This window comes from Lampris incognitus, chromosome 4 (genome assembly GCF_029633865.1).
Source record: "Lampris incognitus isolate fLamInc1 chromosome 4, fLamInc1.hap2, whole genome shotgun sequence".
Lineage (NCBI taxonomy): Eukaryota > Metazoa > Chordata > Actinopteri > Lampriformes > Lampridae > Lampris > Lampris incognitus.
The window spans coordinates 1,323,700-1,349,195 of NC_079214.1; the positions used below are offsets into that span (position 1 = coordinate 1,323,700).

Sequence of the window (25,496 nt, forward strand, 5' to 3'; positions counted from 1 at the left end):
TGTGAGGTTTCGGCTGCTGGGGTGTAGGGGCACCTGTAAGTACCCCTGTCTGAGGTCGAGCTTGGAGAACACCTCAGAGCCATAGAACTGAGCAGTGAGTTCTTCTGAGGTGGGCAGTGGATACTTATCAGGGACCACTGCCTTATTTACTGCACGTAGATCGACGCAGACACGCAGGCCCCCCGACTTCTTCTTAGCCACCACGAGGTTTGAGACCCAAGGTGACGCGTCCACCGGTTCAATGATGCCAGCTTCCAGCAGTTCTGGCAGCTCGGCGGAGACCCCATCACGGAGAGCCAACGGGATGCGGCGCAGTGGTTGGATGACAGATTTCACAGCAGGGTTGAGGAGAGGTTGATGGGCGAAGGCGGAGAGGCAGCCCAGCCCCATAAACAGCGATGGCCACTTCTGCTGCCAAGGTGTGGCAACAGTCAGGATTGCTGCCCCCCTTGTGTCTAAGAGGGAGAACAGGTCCAGGCCCATCAGGTTGGCCCCACAGCGTGCCACATGAAAAACTGCATTGGGCACCAGCTTGGTTCCATAGCGGACAGTCACTTGGAGAGAGCCAACCAGATCGATTTTGGAGTCACCATACCCACAGAGGACAGCTGAGGGTGCGGACAGTGGCAGTGAACCGAAAAATTGACTGTAGGTATCAACATTCAGGAGAGACACACCTGCACCGGTGTCCAACAGCAGGGGGATGCACACATCATTAATGTTGACTGTGCATGATTTGAATGACACTGGCCCAGAGCTCACCTTGTGAATGACAGCGGTTGAAGACTGGGGGGTGTGGCCCTCTGACCCAGCCGGGGAAGATCGACAGACGTTGGCAAAGTGATTTTGCTTACCGCAGCTACGGCATGTCTGGCCACGGGCAAGGCAGTTCTGAGCCCTTGAAAAATGAGACCGAGATCCAGTTACCACAGGACTTTTGAGGGCGGGGCCGAGAACGCTGTCGTTGCAGTTGCAGGACGTCCCCAGTGGAGTCGGCGCCCGCCTCGCTCTGGCTGGGTTGCGTCCCGAGGGGCAGCCGTGAGTAGAGGGAGGAGTCGTTGGCAGCTTGACTGGAGGTGGCCACTTGCTGTGTATTTAGCATAGCAGCACACTCAGCTGCTCTCTCAACTTGCAGTGCGATGGTAATTGCTGTGGACAGCAGCAGATCGTCTTTTTCCAGCAGGAGAGTCTCACGCACCTTTGCGTTGTTGGTGTGTTCGATTAGCTGGTCGCGAACCATCTCGTCCTGAAGCGCGCCAAACTTGCATGAGCTAGCTAGCCCTCGCAAATTAGCTACATACTGCTGCACAGACTCACCAGGCAGTTGGTGTCGCTGACGGAATATAAATCCCCAAAGGAGGGCGCTCTGTGGAGCAGCGAACTGGGTGTTCAGAAGTCCCACAGCTTCGTCAAAGCTTGTGACGTTCCCCAGAGTCCCGAGCACACGATGACCCTCTGCTCCCAAGCAGTGTAGCAACAGAGCCGTCTGCCTAGCCTGGCTCACGCCGTCGAGCCCTGAGGCTATGAGGTCATTTTCAAAACTATGTAGCCAGCGAGTCCATGGTACTGGAAGCTCGCCAGGTAATGCCAGGAAGGGGCAGGTGGTGGGAGAGAGATATCAGCCATCCTCGTCGCCAATATTGTATTTAGAAATCACGTCAGGACACAGCGCTGTCGCTCGACACAACCTCTGCGTTGCATTCTTTATTTAGACTGACACAGCATCACAGGCAGACCCGATCAAACAACCCAGAGCCCGCAGGCATCACCAATCGATCCCAGCACAATAAAACAGCACCAAATCAAATGCAGCACTGTCGATGTGTGCAGACATAACAGATGGATGGATGGATGTTCTGCTTCACTTTAAACAACAGTGGATCTCTGCTTTATTTCTGAAAACTGCCTTTGTATGTCTGGTGTCAAAAAAGTACTGTGTTATAACAACAACTGCAGTAATGCCAGTACTTCCATGATCAACGCTGACAATAAAGCAAGATGGCGGCGCGCTGGACGCAACAGCTACTACGGCTCCCTGTTCAGTGTTGTGTTTTCTTTGTTATTTACAGGTTAGTTTTAAGTGTATTTACAAGTGTAGGTCCTGCGCTCTTCTACAGCCGCCAGGACCTGTTAACCCTCAGACCGGATTACTCGCTTCCCTCCACCATCACGGACAACTCCCCCTCCATATTATCCGCTCCCCGGCCTCGCAGTGGAAACGCTGCCCCCTGTCGGCTACGTAAACAGAAGAGGGGGAAACGTGGCGGGCTACATGCTAAGCTAAGTAGCGCTCCCTCTCCAGCATCTTCATGGCTAATGTCCGGTGGTTAGCTAACAAAATGGACGAGATAAGACTCGGGCCGTGTTCACAGCGAAAGACATAAAATAATTCGCGTCGCCTCGCGAGACGTCGCAGACTTTTACTTTGCCGTGCCACAGAACGGGGAAAGGAGGCGGGGCTAATGTTATACATACCCACAACGTCTTTCCGCCATTTGTGTCCGTCATGAACCATGGCCGGTATACTGCCATGCTGCTCTGTCTGTGTTGTTGACAAGGTCCCTGAGGAGAACCAAACGCCGTGGTGTGCGGGTTCATGAGACGACCAGGAGACGCCGAGACTCGGGGGATTTCACCGCCTCCTTGCTCTCAGTTCTTTCGAATGAACAAGCGGGAATCGTGACGTCCTTCGACTCTCGACACTGATTGGCTTTCGCGCACAGCGTCAGCGCGAAAATGTCGCTGTCGTTGAAATATTTCAACTACAAAATCGCCTCGAGCGATTGTCGCTCCGCGTCATCGCGTCGCTGCTACAGCACGAATCGCGTCGCCCGGAGCGACAGAGCGACTTGTCGCCCCTCGTCGCGCGTCTGCATTGACTTTGTATGTAACCTCGTCGCGCGAAACTATTTTGTATCTTGCGGTGTGAACACAGGCTCAGGCGGTCCTCTCAGAAAAGGCTGCAGAGCTGCTGTCTGCTGATGTTTACGGAGACTTGGCTCAGCAGCAACATGGCGACTCGGCAGTCGAGCTGGCGGGCCGCACAGCCTTCCGTGCCGACAGGACAGCGGACTCCGGCAAGACCCGCGGAGGAGGTTTGAGTATTTATGTCAGTAACTCTTGGTGCAACAATATAAAGATGGTTGAAAGGCATTGCTCTGCTGATCTGGAGCTGCTTATGATTCAGTGCAGGCCTTTTTACCTGCCCAGGGAGCTAACGGCCATTACCATCACCGCTGTATACATCCCCCCACATGCTAATGCTAAGGTAGCACTGAAGCAGCTACAATGGGCCATCAGCAGACAACAGACCAAACACCCGGCCAATGCCTTTATCATAGGTGGTGACTTTAATCAGGCTAACCTCAGGGCTGTACTGCCCAAATTCCATCAGCATGTCTCCTGCCCCACTAGGGGACAAAACACCCTGGACCATCTCTATACAAACATCAAGGACTCATACATGGCTACTCCTTGCCCTCATCTGGGGCATTCTGACCACCTCTGCCTGTTCCTGGTCCCAGCCTACAAACCCCTAATAAAACGGGTCAAGCCAGCAGTAAAGACAATCACTGTCCGGCCAGAAGGAGCAGTCTCTGAACTCCAGGACTGTTTAGACAACACAGACTGGAGTATTTTTGCACATTCAGCTACCCATGGCTCCCATATAGACATTAATGAACAGACATCTGCCATATTAGCCTACATTAACTTTTGAACTGAGAGTGTCACAACAAAAAAATCAGTCCGCACCTTTCCAAACCAGAAACCCTGTATGACCAGTGAGGTCCGGCAGCTGCTGAAAGTCCAGGATGCAGCGTTCAAGTCAGGTAACTGTGAGGCCTACAGCACAGCCAGATCCAACCTCAAAAAGGGCATCAGAACAGCCAAACAAATATTCCCTACGAATAGAGGACCACTTTCACAAAAGCTCTGATCCTCGGCAAATGTGGCAAGGCATTCAGTCTATCACAGACTACAAAAGCTCCATTAGCGGTCCCACTGTCCATGATGTCTCCCTGCCAGACCAGCTAAATCATTTCTATGCCTACTTCGACAAGAACAATACTGACCCGGCCACAAAAATCCCCAGCCACCCAGAAAACCAGGTGCTCACTCTGGACCGCAGAGGTCAAAGAATCACTACGCAGAGTGTACACATGGAAGGCTGCCGGACCGGACGGCATACCGGGTCGGGTCCTCCGGGAATGTGCCGACCAGCTGGCTGAGGTCTTCACAACTATATTTAACCTCTCCCTGTCCCAATCCATAGTCCCGACGTGCTTTAAGACCACCTCTATCATTCCTGTCTCCAAGAAACCAACATCCACATGTCTGAATGACTACCGACCCATAGCACTCACCCCCATTGCCATAAAGTGCTTTGAGAGACTGGTTCTGGCTCACATCAAAAACATTATCCCCCCCCCAAATTCGACCCACATCAGTTTGCCTACTGTCCCAAAAGGTCTACTGAGGATGCCATTGCCACTGCCCTGCACGTTGCTCTGACCCACCTTGAACTTAACAACACATACATCCGGATGCTGTTTATAGATGACAGCTCTGCCTTCAACACTATCATCCCCACCAAACTAACCACCAAACTCCTCTTCCTTGGCCTCAACCCCTCCCTCTGTAACTGGACCCTGGACTTCCTGACCAACAGACCTCAGTCTGTTAGGTTAGGTGACCACACCTACTCCACCCTGACCCTCAGCACAGGTGCCCCTCAAGGCTGTGGTCTGAGCCCCCTCCTTTTCTCCCTCTCCACCCACGACTGCCTGCCAACTCACCCTTCAAATATTATAGTTAAGTTTGCAAATGACACCACAGTCATTGGCCGTATCACCAACAATGACGAGACGGCCTACAGAGACGAGATTGAGCACCTCACATCATGGTGTACTACCAACAATCTTGTCCTTAATGTGCAGAAGACAAAGGAGCTGATTGTGGACTTCAGGAGGTCTAGAAGCTGCAGCCACTCCCCCATACACATCAATGGGGTGGAAGTGGAGTGTGTTTCCAGCTTTAAATTCCTTGGAGTCCACATCAGCGGGGGAACTTTCCTGGACATTAAACACCCAGGCCCTTCTGAAAAAGACCCAACAACGCCTGCATTTCCTGAGGAGGCTGAGGAGCGCCCGTCTGCCCGTCTACCCCCCAAAATTTTCACCAACTTCTACCTCTGCACCATAGAGAGCATCCTGACCATCTGCATCTCAGTGTGGTACGGCAACTGCTCCTCAGTAGACCAGAAGGCTCTGCAGCGGATCGTCAAGGCGGCCCAGCATATCACCGGTACCCAGCTCCCAGCCATAAAAGATATTTATCACAAACGCTGCCTTCGAAGGGGTCTGAGCATCAGCAGAGATCCCACCCACCCCAACCATGGACTGTTCTCCCCCTGCGCTCTGGGAGGCGCTACAGGAGCCTCAGAGCCCACACTACCAGGCTCAAAAACAGCTTCTTTCCACAAGCTGTTGCCCACCTGAACCTGGCTACCCACTGAATGTCTGTAGATATTTTTAAATATGTTGTACTCTTGCTCTTTTTTAACTTAGTTTAGCTTTTGGTCTTCATCTGTGTCTATCTTATACTGTGTTTGCTGTGTCTGTCTTGCACTGTTTGGTGAAGCCACAGCCCTCATTTCATTTTTAACATGTGCCTGCACATTGTTTTAATGACAATAAATTGAATTGAATTGAATAAATAAGAGAAAAGTAAGGTCCTGTAGTAAAGTAAACAGACAAAACCTCTGAAAGTTGGAACCATCAGGCAGCATACCCTGGCCAGTACATACTATGTAATGCTAAATGCCTGGTGTGCCATCAGTGTAATACCTTGGCCAGTACATAGGAGCAGTCTCCATGAAAGGTGTAGACTTTGCCATCGAAGGTGTGGATGTGAGCTCCTCCCTCCACAGAACACGTCCCTGGACAGTTCTTCTCTGTACAGCTCCACTGACCACCCTCACACACACTGTATGAGAGAGAGACACACACGTAAACGCAGAGGCAGTAAGGTGGAGGTGCAGATAGGTGGAGGAACAGGACTCCAGTAACGTGTGGTCTTCACTGCGTCAGTCAAGCATAAATCAGCAAGAGATTTAAGCTGTTTACTCGAGATACAAACCTCTAATAGAACTGACTCTCATCGTCTTCTACTGTAACTTGTTTATTGGTAAGGATAATGTGTTGTGTTTTCACATATTTGGTTAATTGTTTAAATTTGATTAACAAAAACGAGTCATGGAGTCAAACATTTCCTCCCTAGTTTCTGAACTAATAAATTATTGTATTTTGACAATGCTGTTGCGTTATCCCGTGTCATATCACTTTTACCATATCAGTGGCTTTTTCATTATTTTATTTTTACAGTTTATTACGTTGTGTGTTTGTGTGTGTGGACTGTCATTAGACTTTGGTGTGTGTCTCAGGTGCTCTGCAGGACATCCTTGTCTCATTTGTGTTGACGCCAAGTCAGACCTCGTTCTTTATGGAAAGATGCTGCTCGTCCACACACAAGACAACACAACAGTCACTGCAGCTCCATGCAGTGACTGTTGTTGTGTCCCTGCATGGAGCTGCAGTGACTGTTGTTGTGTCCCTGCATGGAGCTGCAGTGACTGTTGTTGTGTCCCTGCATGGAGCTGCAGTGACTGTTGTTGTGTCCCTGCATGGAGCTGCAGTGACTGTTGTTGTGTCCCTGCATGGAGCTGCAGTGACTGTTGTTGTGTCCCTGCATGGAGCTGCAGTGACTGTTGTTGTGTCCCTGCATGGAGCTGCAGTGACTGTTGTTGTGTCCCTGCATGGAGCTGCAGTGACTGTTGTTGTGTCACTGCATGGAGCTGCAGTGACTGTTGTTGTGTCACTGCATGGAGCTGCAGTGACTGTTGTTGTGTCCCTGCATGGAGCTGCAGTGACTGTTGTTGTGTCCCTGCATGGAGCTGCAGTGACTGTTGTTGTGTCACTGCATGGAGCTGCAGTGAGAATGAAAGCAACGACAGGAAACATTCTCAAGGTGAAACGTAAAAACAGGAAGTCATGAGCGTGTCTTCCTGTTGTGGGACAACATTACAGGGGACATATTTGTCTTCCTTAGCATTCACAGTGGGGGACATGAAACCCAGAAGAGAAACAGTCCTTCACCTGTGAGAGGAGCAGAGAAGGAGTCCATGCTAACGTAAAGAGTTGAAAACCAAACATGTATGTATAGTTTGCATGCTATGTAACCTATGAGTGTTTATAGTTATTACATGTTGCTCCACCACTGATGGTGCACTTCTCTACCCGGGTTTTAGAATAAATAGGTTTTGGTTTCACTTCATATCAAATAGAAAGACCTGGTAAAAAGGCGGCTGTGAAAGTCATGTAAAGTTTACTTTAAACGGCTTACTGTGCTCCTCGCCTGACATTTGATTCAACACACAGCTTGGTGAGACCTTCAGAAGAACCTCCTCTATTCAAAGAGCCAGGCTGCTGGGAGACCTGCGCAGCCTGGCTTCACCATGGGTGATGAGCGCCCACCACCCTCCTCTTACCATGCTCTGCAGCTGGTGGAGTAGGATTCTCCATGGCTGTAAACGTGGTGGTTGTGCAGACATGGGCACTGCTTCTGCACAATACAACCAGTGTTGTTGACGTCATCGAAGACCATTCCTGAAGAGAAGAACAGTGGAGATGATGAAGCTCACCATGCTTCACACAAACCCTCACAGCATTCCTCCACCTGCTGCACTCCACACAAACCCTCACCGCATTCCTCCACCTGCTGCCCTCCACACAAACCCTCACAGCATTCCTCCATCTGCTGCACTGCACACAAACCCTCACAGCATTCCTCCACCTACTGCCCTCCACACAAACCCTCACCGCATTCCTCCACCTGCTGCCCTCCACACAAACCCTCACAGCATTCCTCCACCTGCTGCCCTCCACACAAACCCTCACAGCATTCCTCCATCTGCTGCACTGCACACAAACCCTCACAGCATTCCTCCACCTACTGCCCTCCACACAAACCCTCACCGCATTCCTCCACCTGCTGCCCTCCACACAAACCCTCACAGCATTCCTCCATCTGCTGCACTGCACACAAACCCTCACAGCATTCCTCCACCTACTGCCCTCCACACAAACCCTCACAGCATTCCTCCACCTGCTGCACTCCACACAAACCCTCACAGCGTTCCTCCACCTACTGCCCTCCACACAAACCCTCACAGCATTCCTCCACCTGCTGCACTCCACACAAACCCTCACAGCATTCCTCCACCTGCTGCACTCCACACAAACCCTCACAGCATTCCTCCACCTGCTGCACTCCACACAAACCCTCACAGCATTCCTCCACCTGCTGCCCTCCACAGTGCAGTAGCATCACTATCTCAAGCCTCAGTAATACATGCACCTGTGCAGACTGTCCCACCGACTCTTCTGTTGATACACTCATAACATATAAACCATTGTGTGTGTGTTCCGGGTGTGATGTCATGTGATTGTGTGTGCAAATATCCACAAACCTGCATGCTGAACGTGTGTGTTTGTGTGTGGGTGTCACAGGCTAGATTTTGGTGTGACTTTGTTTCGATATCTTTTTCTTACATTATTTGGTTTGCAGTGTTTTTCCTTTTGCATTATCTTTCTTTACGTGATTGGTTTGCAGTGATTTGTTGTGGGTCTGTCATTTCATTAAATGTGCTTTGATTAGTTGATTGCTGCCACCTGTGCCCCCGGACACCAATCACCCTGAGACGGAGCAAACGGATAAAGGTGCCTGAGATAAAGGAGAGAAAACACACAGCACGGAGGAGAACGGCCGTGAAACGCGACCACCCCGCCTACAGCGCCCGAGAGAGACGGACGCACACGCACACGCACACGCACAAGGACCCACAAGGCGTCTCGACAACGCACTGGGCAGAGTGTGAGTTGGAGACCCGGTGTTGCAGTGGGTTGCCCGGGGGGGGGGGGTGCTGGCTGTGGTCCCGTATGCAGCAGGAGTGTGGGTCGGAAAGGGGCATTTCCTGTTGCCTCGCCACTGGTTCGTTTTGCCTGCGCCCACAGTCGTGAGCGGCTCGTGGAGGAGCTGAACGGCGCGGACTGGCCGCTGCACCGCCCGGCCTACTGCGGCTCTTGGCTTGCACGGACCCATCCGGCTGTATTAACCGCTTGTTGACCGGGCATCACTTGGACTTTTAATACATTAATAATGGTTTTAATAAATTGTATTTTTGTGTTCTTACTCCAGTCTGTGTCCTGTTTGGTATCGCTTATACTGCTGCCCCTCCCTCCCTAGTTATGGCTGACTAGTTCCTAGCGCCTGTCACTAGGTGGCGTTGTCGAACCCTGGCCGCCTGACATGAACATGAAGCCTCTTGGATGAGAGGCGAAACGTCTTCACGGATATATACCGAGTCCAGCTGCACGCGATTCAACTCCTTTGGAGAACCATGACGACCTGGATGAATGAGAACACACGTGACACGTACAAGAGTGTAGATGACGTGTGTGTGTGTGCGTGTGTGTGCGTGTGTGTGTGTGTGTGTGTGTGTGTGTGTGTGTGTGTGAGAGAGAGACCATAACCCCTGCTGGCCCACCAACATCACTTGTCAGGAATCGGGAACACTGTGTCATTTCGCTTCATGCACTTGCATACATGATATCCAAACTAACACATATCCATAATATACTCGTATACAAAATATTTCATATATATATATATATGTGTATATATATATATATATATATATGATCCAGTGAGTCGAAGTAAATGGTTTATGAGGCAAGACAAGCCTGCTTCATCCCGTATGCTTTGTGGCTGAATCATTGTTTGGTCATTGGCGGACAGAAAAATTAATCATTCAACCACCTGGAAAAGCCTCTCCAAGCACAAAGCATATTCAACCAGCAGTAACATGTGCAACATATGTGTAACTGGAAAAAGTTATGCTGAAAATGATGCGGTCCACCGTAACCAGGGGCGTGAGGCGGGGCGACGGGAACTGTGTTTTCTTTGTTGAACCACATCAGCAGCACCTGAGTGCGTCACGCATGACACAGGCTTGTACTGCAATGTAGTAGCGTTTTTTTCCTGCATCTGAGTTGATATTCCGCTCCTCATTAGTTGAGCACTTTTATCAACGCCATTGACAGTTTCCGAAACAAACGCTATATAGAGAGAGCGTAGTGAATTCAGGGGGCAGCCCGGGTACCGCCATAGCCGGGACGCGAAACCGTGTCTCCTGCACCACAGGCGACCACGTTAACCAGTCGACTAAAGGGCCCGACCAGTTAGCCAAGGGCTAGCGAGTCTGCATATTCGTGGTCGTTATAATAAGGGTATATGTGTGTGTGTGTGTGTGTGTGTGTGTGTGTGTGTGTGTGTGTGTGTGTGTGTGTGTGTGTGTGTTTGTGTGTGTGTGTGTTTCGCACAGGGTGATGTGACGTGTCTAGTGCGGTAGTTAGAGGGAAGATACATGCTTGCTTATCGCCTGCTTTTCTAACCTCTTGTTTACAGCTTGCTGCCGCTGGCTAACCCTTGTGGTGAACAAGGAAGCAGCCCAGTGCGTAAGGCTTCCCCCACCAGTACATAGCTTTTCCTTCGCCAAGACCTCTGCCAGGCCTCCTTGTGGCCTAACACAGTAACTGGGCGCCTCACAGCCTCAGGCAAACTTGGTAGGGGATCTCGGAGCTGCAGTGCTTCCCAGAGGCTGTTAATGGCCAACCACTGCCCCACTGCCTTGTGGGAAGTCTATTGAGACAAAGGCTAGGGGACCTCACCCCGAGAGAAAAGCAATGTGTTTGGTGGCACACATTAGGCGGTTCTTCGACAGTCTGGAGTTTCCGCAGCCTCCTGCTTTCATGAAGGCTGACTGGCTGTTCTAAGTATAACCCCTTGCCACCAGGACCAACCTGTCATGGCAAAGACAGTGCTACTGAGGACTGCCCCCCCGTGGCACTCTAAAACCCTCGTTGCGTAGGTCTCCACCTCTGACCATGGTGTACAATATCCGGCCTTATATACAGTTGAAGTCTGGTGGCATTGGGGTGTCTGGCGATGGGAGCAGGGTAGAATTGTAGAATTTGGCCTGGGAGCTCCTCGTCAGAGCCCTGCACATCAGTGGCATGGGGTATATGGTCGCTACCAGCTGGGATTGAGTGGCAGCTACTTTCGGCAGACCCTCATGTGACTGGGCAGCCCTATTTAGGGACCACACTGCTCACCTCAATTGGGGAGGGGCCAAGAACAAGTGGCCTAAAAATTGTCAACTCAACCAATGTCCTGGGTAGGTTACCACGTCTACCAGGAATTCCATCCTGCGGTAAAAATAAGAAAATGATCCCATTCAAATTGTCAACATGGAATGTTGAGACTCTCCTTGATAATGATGGCAATAGACTACATCGAAGGACCGTGCTGATTGCTGAGGAACTGAGACGCTACAATGTGGACATTGCTGCTCTCAGTGAAACCAGGTTCCTGGGTGAAGGCTCCCTGGGAGAGGAAGGAGGAGGGTATACCTTTTTCTGGGGGGGCTATCCCCTTGGCGGACAATAACAGCATGGTCTTGGACTGGCAATCAAGAACAGCATTCTACCCAGCCTCACTGAAACACCCACCAGACTAAGTGAGAGGCTAGTGACCCACCATATCCAGCTAGCAAAGGCATGCTATGCCACTCTGTTAAGTGCATATGCGCCAACACTACCATCTGACAATGGTGTGAAGGGCAGCTTCTCCCAGCAACGAGATGAGGCCCTTCATCGTAGCCCAAAAAATGACAAGATACTTCTTCTAGGACACTTTAATGCTAGGGTAGGAAGGAACAATGGTATATGGCGTGGAGTACTGGGTAGGCATGGGGTTAGTAAGGTTAATGCAAATGGTCTGAGGCTGCTAACACTATGCAGAGCATGACCTCACCATTACGAACACACTTTCAGCAGAAGACCAATACAAAACATCCTGGATGCACCCACGTTCTAAACACTGGCACCTGATTAACTACATCATAACAAGACGTACTGACACTAGTGATGTCTGGCTGACCCGGGCCATGAGAAGTACAGAATGCTGAACGGATCACTGCCTGATCATGGCCAAGCTCTACATCAAAGTGCGCCCCCACAGCGTCTCAAGAAACCCATAAAGAAGCAACTGGACTGTGCTAAATTGAAGTCAGCCCCAGCACGGAATGACTTCCGTCACTCTGTAGGCACGATGGTACTAGAGTTTGAGGCCATTCTGAGTTCTGACAATTCCATGGCTAAGAAATGGACCTTCCTAACCTCATTGCTACATCAAGCTGCAGTCGACTGTATAGGTTACATCAGGGCTGATTCGACAAGAACTCTGGCACCATCACAACCCTGCTGGAAACCATGTGTAAGGCACACAGGGCTACTCTCAGCTGCACTGTATGCGCCATCTTTCAGCAGCAGTGGCAAACAGCATGTAAGGAGGTACAAACAACATTGCACACTCTGCAAAATACATGGTGGATGAAAAAAGCTCACGAGATTTAATCATATGCTGACAGAAATGATATGCACAACTTCTATAATTCTATAAAAACTATATATGGCCCTAGTAACTGCTAAATGACACCCTTAAAATCAGCTGCCGGACTGACAACCCTGAAAGACCAAAAGCGGATCCTGGCAAGGTGAGCTGAACATTTTAAAGCCCTACTTAACCAGCACTCACCAACTGACCAATCCATCCTGGAAGAGCTGCCAACTCATCCGCCCATCCCAGACCTTGACCACTCACCAACTTTTCAAGAAATACTTTCAGCAATCAACTCCCTCAAGAACAATAAGTCCCCTGCACTGTAAAATCTAAAGGTCAAGTTTACTTTCATTCATTCAGTCATCATCAGCTGTTTCTCCGGGGTCGGGTCGCGGTGGCAGCAAGCTAAGTAGGGCACTCCAGACATCCCTCTCCCCAGCAACGCCCTCCAGCTCCTTCTGGGGGATTCCAAGACGATCCCAGGCCAGATTGGACATGGAGTCCCTCCAGCGATGTCTGAGTCTACCCCGGGGTCTTCTCCCAGTTGGCCGTGCCCGGTAAACCTCCAACGGAAAGCGCCCAGGAGGCATCCTAATCAGATGCCTGAACTACCTCAACTGGCTCCTTTCGACGTGAAGGAGCAGCGGCTCTACTCCAAGCTCCCTCCGGATGTCTGAGCTCCTCACCCTATCTCTAAGGCTGAGCCCAGACACCCTACAGAGGAAACTCTTTTCAGCCACTTGTATCCGCAATCTCACCCTTTTGGTCACTACCCAAAGCTCATGACCATAGGTGAGGGTTGGAACGAAGATTGACTGATAAATTGACAGCTTTGCCTTCCGGCTCAGCTCCTTCTCCACCACAGCGGTCTGGTACAACATCCGCATTACCGCTGATGCTGCACCAATCCGCCTGTCAATCTCTCGCTCCATCCTACCCTCACTCATGAACAAGACCCCGAGATACTTGAACTCCTTCACTTGAGGGAACAACTCATCCCCAACCCGGAGGGAGCAATCCACCATTTTCCGGTAGAGAACCATGGCCTCAGACTGGAAGTGCTGACTCTCATGCCAGTCATTTCACACTCAGCTGCAAACTGCCCCAGTGCACACTGGAGGTCGCGTTCTGATGAAGCCAACAAAACCACATCATCTGCGAAGAGCAGAGATGCAATTCCGAGGTTCCCAAAACGGACACACTCCTCACCTTGGCTGCACCTCCGGTCCCCCTTTTTGAATATGGGAACCACCACCCCAGTCTGCCACTCCACAGGTACTGTCCCCGACCTCCACGCGATACTGAAGAGGCGTGTCAACAAAGACAGCCCAACAATATCCATAGCCTTCAGCATCTCAGGGTGAATCTCATCCACACCCGGCACCTGGGTGGGGCTTCCCCTGTGTCTTCAGACTCTACCTCCTCCACCAAGGACGTGTTAGTCGGGTTCAGGAGCTCCCCAAAGTGTTCTTTCCACTGCTCAACAACATCCCCAGTCCAGGTCAACAGTTCCCCTCCCTGGCTGAACACAGCCTGAGTCAAGCCCTGCTTCCCCTTCCTGAGTCGCCAGATGGTTTGCCAGAACTTCCTTGAGGCCAACCGAAAGTCCTCCTCCATAGCCTCACCGAACTCTGCCCACACCCGAGTTTTTGCTTCCGCGACCGCCGAAGTGGCAGCCTTTCTGACCTCCCGGTACCTGTCTGCTTCTTCAGCAGACCCCTGGGCCAACCAAGTCCGAAAGGCCTCCTTCTTCAGCCTGATGGATTCCCTCACCACCAGTGTCCACCAGCGGGTTCTTAGGTTGCTGCCTCGACAGGCACCGATAACCTTATGACCACAGCACCTGCCTGCCACATCTGCAATAGAGGCTTTGAACATGGCCCACTCAGACTGCATGTCCCCAGCCTCCCTCGGGATACAAGAGAACTTCTTCCGGAAGTGGGAGTTGAAGACCTCACGGACAGGGGCCTCCATCAGACATTCCCAGTTCACCCTCACTGCACATCTGGGTTTGTCATGTCTGTCCAGCAGCCTTCCTGCCATCTGATCCAACTCACCACCAGATGGTGATCAATTGACAGCTCTACTCCTCTCTTCACCCAAGTGAGTGTCCAAAATATACGGCTGCAGTTCTAATGATACGACCACAAAGTCTATCATCGATCTTTGGCCTAAGGTGTTCTGGTACCAAGTACACTTATGAACTACCTTATGTTTGAACAAGGTGTTTGTTATTACCAATCCATGACTTGCACAGAAGTCCAATAACAAGGCACCGCTCGGGTTCAGATCGGGGAGGCCGTTCCTCCCAATCATGCCCCTCTAGGTTTCTCCATTGTTGCTCACGTGAGCATTGAAACCCCCCAGCAGAACTATAGAGTCAAGAGGTGGAGCCCTATCCAGGGCACCACCCAGAGACTCCAAGAAGGCCGGATACTCCAAACTGCTATTCGGTGCATAAGTACACACAACAGTCAGAGCCTTCCCCCCAGCGACTCGCAGTCGTATAGAGGCAACCCTCTCATTCCCCGGAGAGAACTCCAACACGGTGGTGCTCAACCGGGGACTTGTGAGTATCCCTACACCCGCCCAGCGCCTGTCACCTTGGCCAACTCTGGAAAAGTAATGAGTCCTACCCCTCTTCAGGAGTTTGGTACTAAAGCCCATGCTATGTGTGGAGGTGAGTCCAACAACATCTCGTTGATACCGCTCCACCTCCCGCACCAGCTCAGGCTCCTTCCCTGCCAGAGAGGTGACATTCCATGTCCAGAGGACCAATCTGCGGTGCCCGAAGTTGGCACGTCCTGGTTTCCACCTTTGCCTGCCGTCAGGCATACATTGCACCCTACCCCAATGCTCATCCCCGCATGTGGTGTGTCCACAGGGTGGGTTAAGTTTGCTTAAAAAATATTTAGGAAACCGATTACACTTGGGAAAAGTAAGTAGATGAACTTAATTGTGTCAAATTATGTGAAATGATTTTATGTGAAATGATTTCACATAATTTGACACAATTAAGTTAATTTACTTACTTTTCCCAAGTGTAATCGGTTTCCTAAATTTTTTTTAAAGTAAACTTAACTTTTAAAATTTACAGTGTGGCAGTGATGGTATCTCAGCAAAACTCCTAAAACAAGGAGGATACTTGTGTACCAAAATGATCTATCAGTACATCCTGCAGGTCTGGGACCAGGAGAGTGTGCCTCAACAATGGACGAATGCTAAAATTGTCCCCCTGTACAAAAACAGGGGCAACAAGTCCATCTGCGGGAACAGTCATGGCATATACCTACTAGCTGTTGCAGGCAAGGTCCTAGCAAAGGTCATGCTATGCAGGATGGTGAAGCACTTGACAGAACATCTGTTGCCAATGTCACAGTGCGGTTTCAGGAAGAACAGGAGTACTGTGGATATGATTTTCACAGTAAGACAGCTACAAGAAAAGTGCCACGAACAACATCAGGATCCGTTTCAATGGCTTTTGTCGACCCCTCCAAAGTTTTTGAATTGAGAGCTACTTTGGAAAATCATGAAAAAGTTTGGCTGTCATAGCAAATTTGAGAAAATTCTATCACAATTCCATGATGGGGTGGTGACACGAGTGGCCATAAGAGGACAGGAATCGGCCGGCACCCTTTAATGTATGCACTGGAGTGAGGCAGAGATATGTGCTGGCACTAGTACTAGTCAACATTTTCCTCCTATGTGTCACAAAACTTTTTCATAAAGATCTGGAAGGCAATAGCGGGATCACAATAGGCTTCAGGCTAGATGTAAACCTCTTCAACATCCGAAGGTTCCAGGCAACCACCAAGTTGTTTGCAGTGCAGGTCCTCGAGCTGCAGTACACTGATGACTATGCTCTTGTAGCTCACACACCAGAAGACCTGCAAACCATCCTTGCTGCAGTTGTGAATGTCTACAGCAGCCTGGGTCTATCAGTCAACACCACCAAAACTAAGGTGTCATGCCAATGGTGGTTCAACCCCCCACCCACTATGCCTGTCTTCACTATAGAACACCAACCACTCGCAGTTGCTCCATCATTCAAATACCTGGGCAATATCCTTTCTGAGGGCTGCAACACTAATCACGAAACTCATAATAGAATCAAACAAGCCTCTGTAGCCTTCGGCAAACTCCAACATAAGGACTTTCAAAACATACACATCTGCACCAATTGCCATTTACAAAGCCGTCTGCATCACAACTCTCCAATACAACTGTGAAGCCTGGGTCACATACAGCTGCCACCTAAGGTTGCTGGAGCAGTTCCACATAAGGTGTCTGCATGGGATCACGTGGCGTGACCGTGTTCCTCATGCTGAGATTCTTGCTAGGACAAATGGCAAGAGTATAGAAATCACTGTCACTGAATACCAACTGCGCTGGCTTGGGCATGTCATCAGGACGCCTCAAGAACGCCTGCCACATCAAGTCCTGTATGGACGGCTTCATCTGGGCCGCCATTCCGCAGGTGGTCAGAAGAAGTGATATAAAGACCAGCTAAAAACATCACTGAAGAAGTGTTGCATTGACCCCTTGAGAATGGAGCAAGCTGACATTAACCGTTCCAACTGGCAGGAGATTTGCCACAGAGGTAAAGAACAACTGGAAATGGAGAGGAATGTGAAAAAACAACAGAAAAGTGTAAGGAGACACAACCATGCCTGCCCCCACTAACTCACACTTCATATGGCCAACGCGCAATGAAATTTTTGGATCAAGAATTGGACTCCACAGTCATTAAAGAACACACCGTTAACGAGGAGGGATGTCATCATCAGATTCAATGGACTACCAGCAAGCAAGCATGTGCGTGTGTGTTTGTGTGTGTATGTGTATATGCGTGGGGGGGGCAGTGTGGCTGCCCACAGGGTGTTGTGATGCGTCTAGTGCAGCAGTGTGTAGTTGGAGGGAAGGTGCATGTGTTCTTCCAACCTGCTTGTGTCCTTCCTGCCCTTAGCTTGCTGCCGTTGGCTAGCCTTTGTGGCGAATAGGGAAGCATCCTAGTGTGTAAGCCTTCCCTTGCCAGTACATAGCCTCTCCTTCACCAAGACTCCTGCCGGGCCTCCCCGTGGCCACACGTGGTAACTGGGGTCTTGTGGCCCCAGGCTAACTTGGCAGGGGATCTCGGAGCAGCAGTGGGCCCCAGAGATATGGTGTGAAGGCCCACCCTAGTGGACATGCCCTGGCACCTATTAACCACTGCCCTGCTGCCTTGTGGGTGAGTCTGGGAAGACATAAGACTAAGGGAGCTTACCCCAACAGAAAAGCAAGCTGTGGTGACACGCTTCGAGGTGGTTTCCAAAAAACGGAGATTTCCAGCAGCCCCCTGCAGTTGTGAGGAGGTGCCGGTCATCTAGGGGTCCCCCTTGCCATTGGAAACATCTCCTCTACAATCAAGTCAGTGGCGTTGGGAGAAGCGCACCCCCCATGCCACTCTAAAAACCATCTCTGTGCAGGTATCTTCTTCTGCTACCTGAGTCCCCGAGCTCACAAAGTCTGACAGCGATGGAGTATCCAATGATGGGAGCAGGTCTGAATGAGCTTGGAGCTCTTAGTTGGAACTCTGCACGCCAGCGGCACAGGGCAATGGTTGTTAGCAGCTGGGATTGAGTGGCAGTTGTTTCCAGCAGACCCCTGTGTATCTGAGTAGCCCTATTTAGGGACCACACTGCTCACCCCTTTCGGTGAACGGCCTAGAAAAGGTGGCCCAAAAATTGCCCACTCAACACTGTGCCTGGGCAGGAAACCGCACCTGCCGGGCCATTCCACTATGCGGTCGAAAAACACACACTATACCACTAAGATCTGCAGCATGGAACATAAGAACACTCCTGGACGTCAGCCATGGTACGGACAGACCTCAACACAGAACAGCACTTATTGCCAGAGAGCCGAAGCGCTATTGTGTGGATATGGCAGCACTGAGTGAGACCAGGCTCCTTGAAGAGGGCTCACTCAATGAAGTAGGAGAGGGCTATACATTCTATTGGAAAGGATACCCCCTAGGAGGTTAACATATTCATGGAGTTGGTTTTGCAATCAAGACCAGTCTCTTACTCAAACTCGAAGAAACACCAGTGGGCATTAGTGAATGGCTGATGACTCTCTGCATACCCCTCGCAAAATGTAGATACATCACCTCGATAAGTGCCTACGCACCAACTTTACCATCCCATGATGAAGAGAAAGATCGCTTCTACCAGGCACTCGATGATATACTCATCAACATCCCAAGGAGCGACAAAGTCATTTTGCTTGGTGATTTTAATGCACAAGTTGGGAAGAACATGCAAAATTGGAATGGAGTGATTGGCGCCCACGGCATTGGAAAAGTCAACCCCAATGGCATAAGACTTCTTAGTCTGTGCTCGGAACATGACCTCACCATCACAAACACCATTTTCCAACAAAAGAATAAATACAAGGCATCCTGGATGCATCCTAGATCCAAACACTGGCACCTGCTTGATTATGCTATCGTGAGGCGGGCTGATCTTAAAGATGTGCTCCTTACGAGAGCTATGTGAGGACCAGACTGCTGGACAGACCACCGCATGATCCTGAAAAAGTCAGAGTGCATGTCCCACCTTTGAGATGCCAGTCTGGGCCAAAAAACAACCACTCCACTGCGTCAGACTCTCCAACAGTGACACTCGAAACCCCTTCCGTCATTCTCTACCCGACAAATTAGTTGACATTGAACAGCTGATCAACTCAGAGTCTGGGATGGATGAGAAGTGGACTGCTCTGAGCACCACCCTCTTTGACAATGCAGACCAATCCATTGGCTTGAAAACCAAGAAACATCAGGATTGGTTTGATGACAATGCATGTATGACAACATGCATAAGGCACACAGAGCCGCCCTCAGCAACCCACTATCCCAACCTCTCAAGAAAAAATGGCAAGACCTCCATTCTGAGGCCCAAGCAACTCTGCGGAATCTGCAAAATGAGTGGTGGATTTTGAAAGCCAACGAAATCCAGGCTCATGCAGACAGGAATGACATGCATGGTTTCTATGACGCAGTTAAGATCATCTATGGCCCCAGAAACTGCTCCCTGGCACCTGTTAGGTCTGCTGATGGAACAACTCTCATAAAGGATCAGGCCCTGTTAGTGGAGCAGTGGGGCGAGCATTTTTAAAAAATTTTTTAATTTTATTTCTGATTTTTCCCTTTTTCTCCCAATTTAGTGGCCAATCGCTCCCTATTTTAATTCAAACACCCACCCTCGTACTGCATGCGTTCGCCAACTGCATCTCTCCGGCCGGCAGTCTCGAAGGACACGTCTCCCCACTTTCTTGACAAGGCGAATCCAGGCCAAACCACTGCTTTTTCCGACACACACAGAGACGCATTCATGTGATGAACACAAGCCGACTCCGCCCCCCTCCCGAACACAGCGTTGCCAATTATTATTGCTGCTTCATCGAGTCCGGCCATAGTCGGATCTGATGAGACCGAGGCGCGAAACCCGGTCCCCAGTGGGCAACTGCATCAACACAAAGCTGATGCTTAGACTGCTACACCACCGCGGACTGCTGGGCCGAGCATTTTAACACCCTGCTCAACCAGCCCACCCCAGTGGACTCAACTGTACTGGCAGAGTTCCCTGAACAGCCTACCTTGCAAGACCTAGACCTCCCACCAACTTTCAAAGAAATCCTACATGCAGTCAAACCCTGAAAAACAACAAAACCCCTGGACCTGATAAAATTCCAGCTGAAATCCTCAAGGAAGGAGGCTACCTCTGTACGAGGACACTGTATCTCCATCCTTGAGGTGTGGAGTCGCAAGTGTGTCCCCCAACAGTGGAAAGACACCAATGTTGTGACCATTTATAAAAACAAAGGAGAAAAATCCATCTGCTCCAACAGTAGGGGTATTTCACTACTGGCCATTGCCGGAAAGGTCCTAGCCAAGATCATGCTCCGTAGACTAACACTCGCAACAGCCGAACGGGCCATACCAGAGTCACAATGTGGCTTCCGAAAGGATAGAGGAACCGTTGACATGATCTTTGACATGACATGACATGATCTTTGTCAGCTCCAGGAGAAATGTCAAGAACAGTACAAGGATTTGTACATAGCATTCATAGACCTCTCAAAGGCATTTGATTCAGTTAACCGGGCCCTGCTGTGGCAAGTCCTGAAGAAATTTGGAAGTCCACCCAAGTTTCTCACCATCCTTGGACAGTTTCACTCAGAATGATGGCCCTAGTGGTAGTGGGGAACCACAGTTCTGAGCCCTTTGGTGTGCAGACTGGAGTCAGACAAGGTTGTGTGCTAGCTCCAGTCCTGTTCAATATCTACTTAGTCTCTGTTACAACACTGTTACGAAGGAGGATAGAGAAACAGGCTAGAGTCAACACTGACTTCAGGCTTGATGGTAACCTAGTCAACATCAGGAGGTTTCAGGCAACCACCAAGTTGACCTCTGAGAACATCACTGAGCTACAGTATGCCGACGATCGTGCCCTGGTAGCCCACACACCAGAAGCCCTACAAAACACTCTGTCAGCAGTTGTAACTGCATACAGGAGAATGGGACTGATCATCAACAACCAAAAGACAGAGGTAATCTGTCAGATGAGTGCCGGCCTCCCAAGCCACCCAACAACCTTCACAGCAGAAGGGCAACAACTGGCCACTGTTTCTGCCTTCAAATACCTGGGAAGCATATTATCTGACACCTGCACAATGGATGATGAGATCCAGCACCGCCTCAAACAAGCCTCAACATCTTTTGGTCATCTAAGGAGAAAGGATTTCCAGAACAGCAACCTCAGTCTCCACACCAAAGTGCTTGTTTACAGAGCAGTGTGCATTTTCGCCCTACTCAATTTCAATTTCAATTTTCAAAGGGCTTTATTGGCATGAAATTTTTACAACAATGTTGCCAAAGCATCAAAAATACAGTTTGAACGGTACACAACAACACTAATAATGAACATCAACACACCATTGTAACGATCAATAAAGAAACAATAACACAGCCATAACAATAGAGAAACAGAAGTAGATCAGAAGGTTGAGCATGGGTTGTGAGGAGACTACAACTGTCATGTGTTGTGCTGCTTGTCTCTTAGGCTGGGACATGACCTGATATATCTCGCTGCATCTATGAGCTGACACTGTTTTCCCCAACTACATGTTGCATTGTGGTCTGGTCAGAGTGTGTCCAAGTCATTTTGGTCTGGTCAGAGAGTGTGTCCAAGTCTTGGAATTTACATTTAATTTTTGTGAAGTATTTTGTTCTTAAGTCTTCGTATGTGCTACATTGTAGCAGGAAGTGTTGCTCTGTTTCCACCTGTCTCTCTGGACAGAGTTGACGCAGCCTGTCTCCTCTGGGCAGCAGGTCTGCCTGTGTCAGCCAGTCTCTATGGCCAAGCTGTGATCACTGAGTCTGTATATAGTCAGTGTCTTTCTCAGTTTCTGATTGGTCACGGTGGTCAGTAGTCTGCTATTGTTTACCGTCTGTTTAGAGCCAAATAACATTAAAGTTTGCTTTGAGTTTTTGTGATAGATGTCCAGTGGTTAATGTAATTTTCTTTTTCTTTAGCTATAATTTGGTTGGGCCAGGTTGTGTGGGGGCTGTCCTGATGACTTGTGCTGGTGGCTGAACTGAGCCTCAGGACCAGCTGGCTGGGGGGACTTCTCTCTTTGTTCTCCTCTTGGTAATTGAGAGCTTTGTGATGGTAGAAGTTGGGGTCACTTGCTTTTAGGTGTTGGTAGAATTTGGTTGCTCTTTTTTGCATTGTTATTAACAGGGGAAACTGGCCTAGTTCTGCTCAGCATCCATTGCTGGGCGTGTTCCTGTGTACTCTGAGAATGTTCTTGCAAATCTCAGTGTGCAGGGTTTTGATTGGGTGTTTGTCCCATTTTTCAAAGTCTTGATTTACAAGAGGACCCCACACTTCACTACCATAAAGTAACATTGGTTCAATTATGGATTTGAATATTTTGAGCCATGTTCTAACAGGTATGTCTATGTTTGAAGACTTTTTATAGTATAGAAAGCCCTTCTTCCCTTGTCTCTGAGCTCCTTAATAGTGAGATTGAAATTTCCTGTAGAGGTAATTATGGATGGATGTGATGGCATGGACCATCTACAGCCACCATCTCAGAAGCCTGGAGGCCTTGCATGTGAGATGTCTCCAGAGGACCCTGGGCATTACTTGGGAGGACCAAGTGCCACACACAGAGGTGTTGGAGTGGGCAGGCAGCTGCAGCATGGAGTCTACCCTAAACCACCATCAACTCAGGTGGCTTGGGCATGTCATTCGCATGCCCAGCCAACGACTCCTGCGTAAAGTCCTCTACGGCCAACTACACCTTGGTCAGCGCACTGCTGGTGGGCAGAAGAAGCAGTTCAAAGACGAAATGAAGACCACACTGAAAAGACGCCAGATCAGCCCCTCTTCTTTGGAGGAACTTGCCTCCTGCCGCATCATCTGGCACTCTCACGTCTCACAGGGAGTGACGTATATAGAAAACCAGCGCACACGACACCATGTAGCAAAGCGTGCAAAGAGGCATGCTCACAAAACTACCCCTTCCCCCTCCCAAACACCACTTTCACATGCCCGGTCTGCAACCGAAACTGTGCATCCAGGATCGCACTATTCAGTCATCAAAGGACTCACAAATAGGAGAAGATGGTCATCATTGGACACGATGGACAACCAGCAAGCAAGCAAGCAAGCTTGTGTGTGTGTGTGTGTGTGTGTGTGTGTGTGTGTGTGTGTGTGTGTGTGTGTACCAGATTTTTCTTTCCTAATGGAGACACTTGGTCCCCAATAGGATAGAAAAACCTGAAACCACCTGCCTTGTGGGGACATTTTATGGGTCCCCATGAGGAAAAGGGTCTATTTCAGGGTTAAGACTTGGTTTTAGGTTTAAGGTTAGAATAGGGATTACGTAAAGGTTAGGGTAAGGATTAAAGGTTAGACGTGGAGTTATGATGGTTAAGGTTAGGGTTCAGGGCTAGGAAATGAATGTAGTCAATGAGAGGTCCCCAGAAGTATAGGGAGACATGGTGTGTGTGTGTGTGTGTGTGTGTGTGTGTGTGTGTGTGTGTGTGTATGTGTGTGTGTGTGTGTACCAGCGGGACAGTAGCATCCATCGAGGCAGTGACTGTCGCAGGTCTGGCTGGCTTGTTGGTTGGAGCAGGTATCAGGACAGGCACTGCCACACTCAGAAAACTCCATGTTGTAAGGACACGTCCTGACTGTACAGACAAACAGCTTCAATAGCTCACAATGCTGCATACTCAGTGAGGATGTGTATTTGTGTGAATACTTATAATGAAACGTGAAGACCTAAAGAATGACACACAGTTTGTTAAAAGATGACGGGCTTACAGCAGAAATCTGAGGACCTCCATTGCTTGGGCTTGCCCCCAGCGTGGACACACTGCCTGGAAAACTCAGAAAGGGTTTTGCAGAGGCACGAGGACTCTGTGCTGTTGTCAAGGTTGCACATGTCGGCCATGCAGATTTTAATGAAGGACTCCACATCTAGACGGCTTGTACAATCACTGAATGGAGCGCTGGAAAACATCTGCCGACAGAATCCCTGAACAGAAGCAAATCACTTACAAATCATGAGCCAGCTTGTAAAACAGCTGAATTATCCTTTAACCAGTGCTCTGTGGGATGACCACGATGGTCCAGAGTGATTGTCACTGTCTGCCCGTAGATGATATTCTGATTTGTAGGGAACGAGGCATGCATGTCTAGACTGGAGGTGTCAAGGTGAAAGTGGTGAGCAGGCTACCTGATCGTCACAGCTCTGGACCGACGGCAGTGGAGGTTCCTCACAGTGCTCCATGGGCCCGTCCACCTTCTGCATCTCAGCGTAATTCGCTATTGACAATGGTGCACCTGCAAAACACACGTAGCACTTTTTTCGACGATACAGAAATCTCAGTATCAGTTTTTTTTAAAGTGCAAGAAAAAAAAGCATGAGCCCAATTTGAGGTGAGAAATCATCATATTCTCCAACTATGAAGTCCTAATGCCACTGCCTTCTGTCTGATTTCTCCATCTCCATTTTATCTGTAAAGTGCGGTCATTCCATATCAAATGATCACACTTTACAGACATATATATTCTTTCCCTCCCTCAGACGTCAGTTTAACTCAACAAGCTGAAGGAAGATCTGCAACATCTCCATGTACCTGTAGAGCACTTTCTATTCAAAGCAGTGGTGGTTTTGTGTTTTTATGCTCTGGGATCTTAATAAAGTCTGAAGCTCTGGTCCACTTCTTCCCTGTCAGGGGAACTGTGGCTGAAAGTCACCATGTTTAGCACTTACATGAAAACAATCTTACCGTTTTCAACAAACTCGTCTGACACGCCATTGAAGTCTCCACACAGTCCACATGTCTGGCCTGCGTACTTCTCATCCACCTCAACCTGTTGACAACCCACACCAGATTAGTTCTGAAAAACCCTCACGGAGTAATTAAAAATTTGACCCAAAGCAACCTCAACCCTTAACACCAGCGATTCCCACCAGGAATATTAAACAGTCAGCATTAGAAACCCGCTTGATAAGTTTTTATCTTGGCTGAAAAGACTAAACACACGACATTTACTATTGTAGCGAATTCGGGGGACAACGCCACCACAGGAAGTGCCACGGCCGGGAAGCGAACCCGTATCTCCCGCACCGCAGCAGACATCGCTAACCGCTCGACTAAAGGAGCAGCCCCACCAGCCGCCCGGCGGCCAGCCGGCGGCCAGCCGGCGGCCAGCCGGCGGCCAGCCGGCCGGCGGCGGCCAGCGTGTCTTCTTCTCCATGCACGTTACACTATGCATCGTTACGAGCACGGATGAATAGACTCGCTAGCTCTTGGCTAACGGATCGGACCCTTCACTCGACTGGTTGACGTTGACGAGAGTAGAGCGTGTGTAACAGTCATTTATTTTTTTTACATTTCTGATTTTCTCCCAATATAG

At 49.6% G+C, this 25,496-nt stretch overlaps 1 protein-coding gene across 1 annotated transcript in view; it reads right to left on the reverse strand.

Annotated features, from left to right (window-relative positions):
* LOC130111525 (mucin-2-like) overlaps positions 1-25,496 on the reverse strand; it is a 168,681-nt gene that overhangs the window by 119,404 nt on the left and 23,781 nt on the right. Inside the window, exons 4-9 of the mRNA XM_056278748.1 lie at positions 24,866-24,950; positions 24,310-24,416; positions 23,895-24,108; positions 23,636-23,761; positions 7,547-7,664; positions 5,847-5,985 (exon numbers count right to left, since the gene is read on the reverse strand). Of these exons, the coding sequence (XP_056134723.1) occupies positions 5,847-5,985; positions 7,547-7,664; positions 23,636-23,761; positions 23,895-24,108; positions 24,310-24,416; positions 24,866-24,950 (789 nt within the window). The remainder of the gene's footprint in view (positions 1-5,846; positions 5,986-7,546; positions 7,665-23,635; positions 23,762-23,894; positions 24,109-24,309; positions 24,417-24,865; positions 24,951-25,496) is intronic.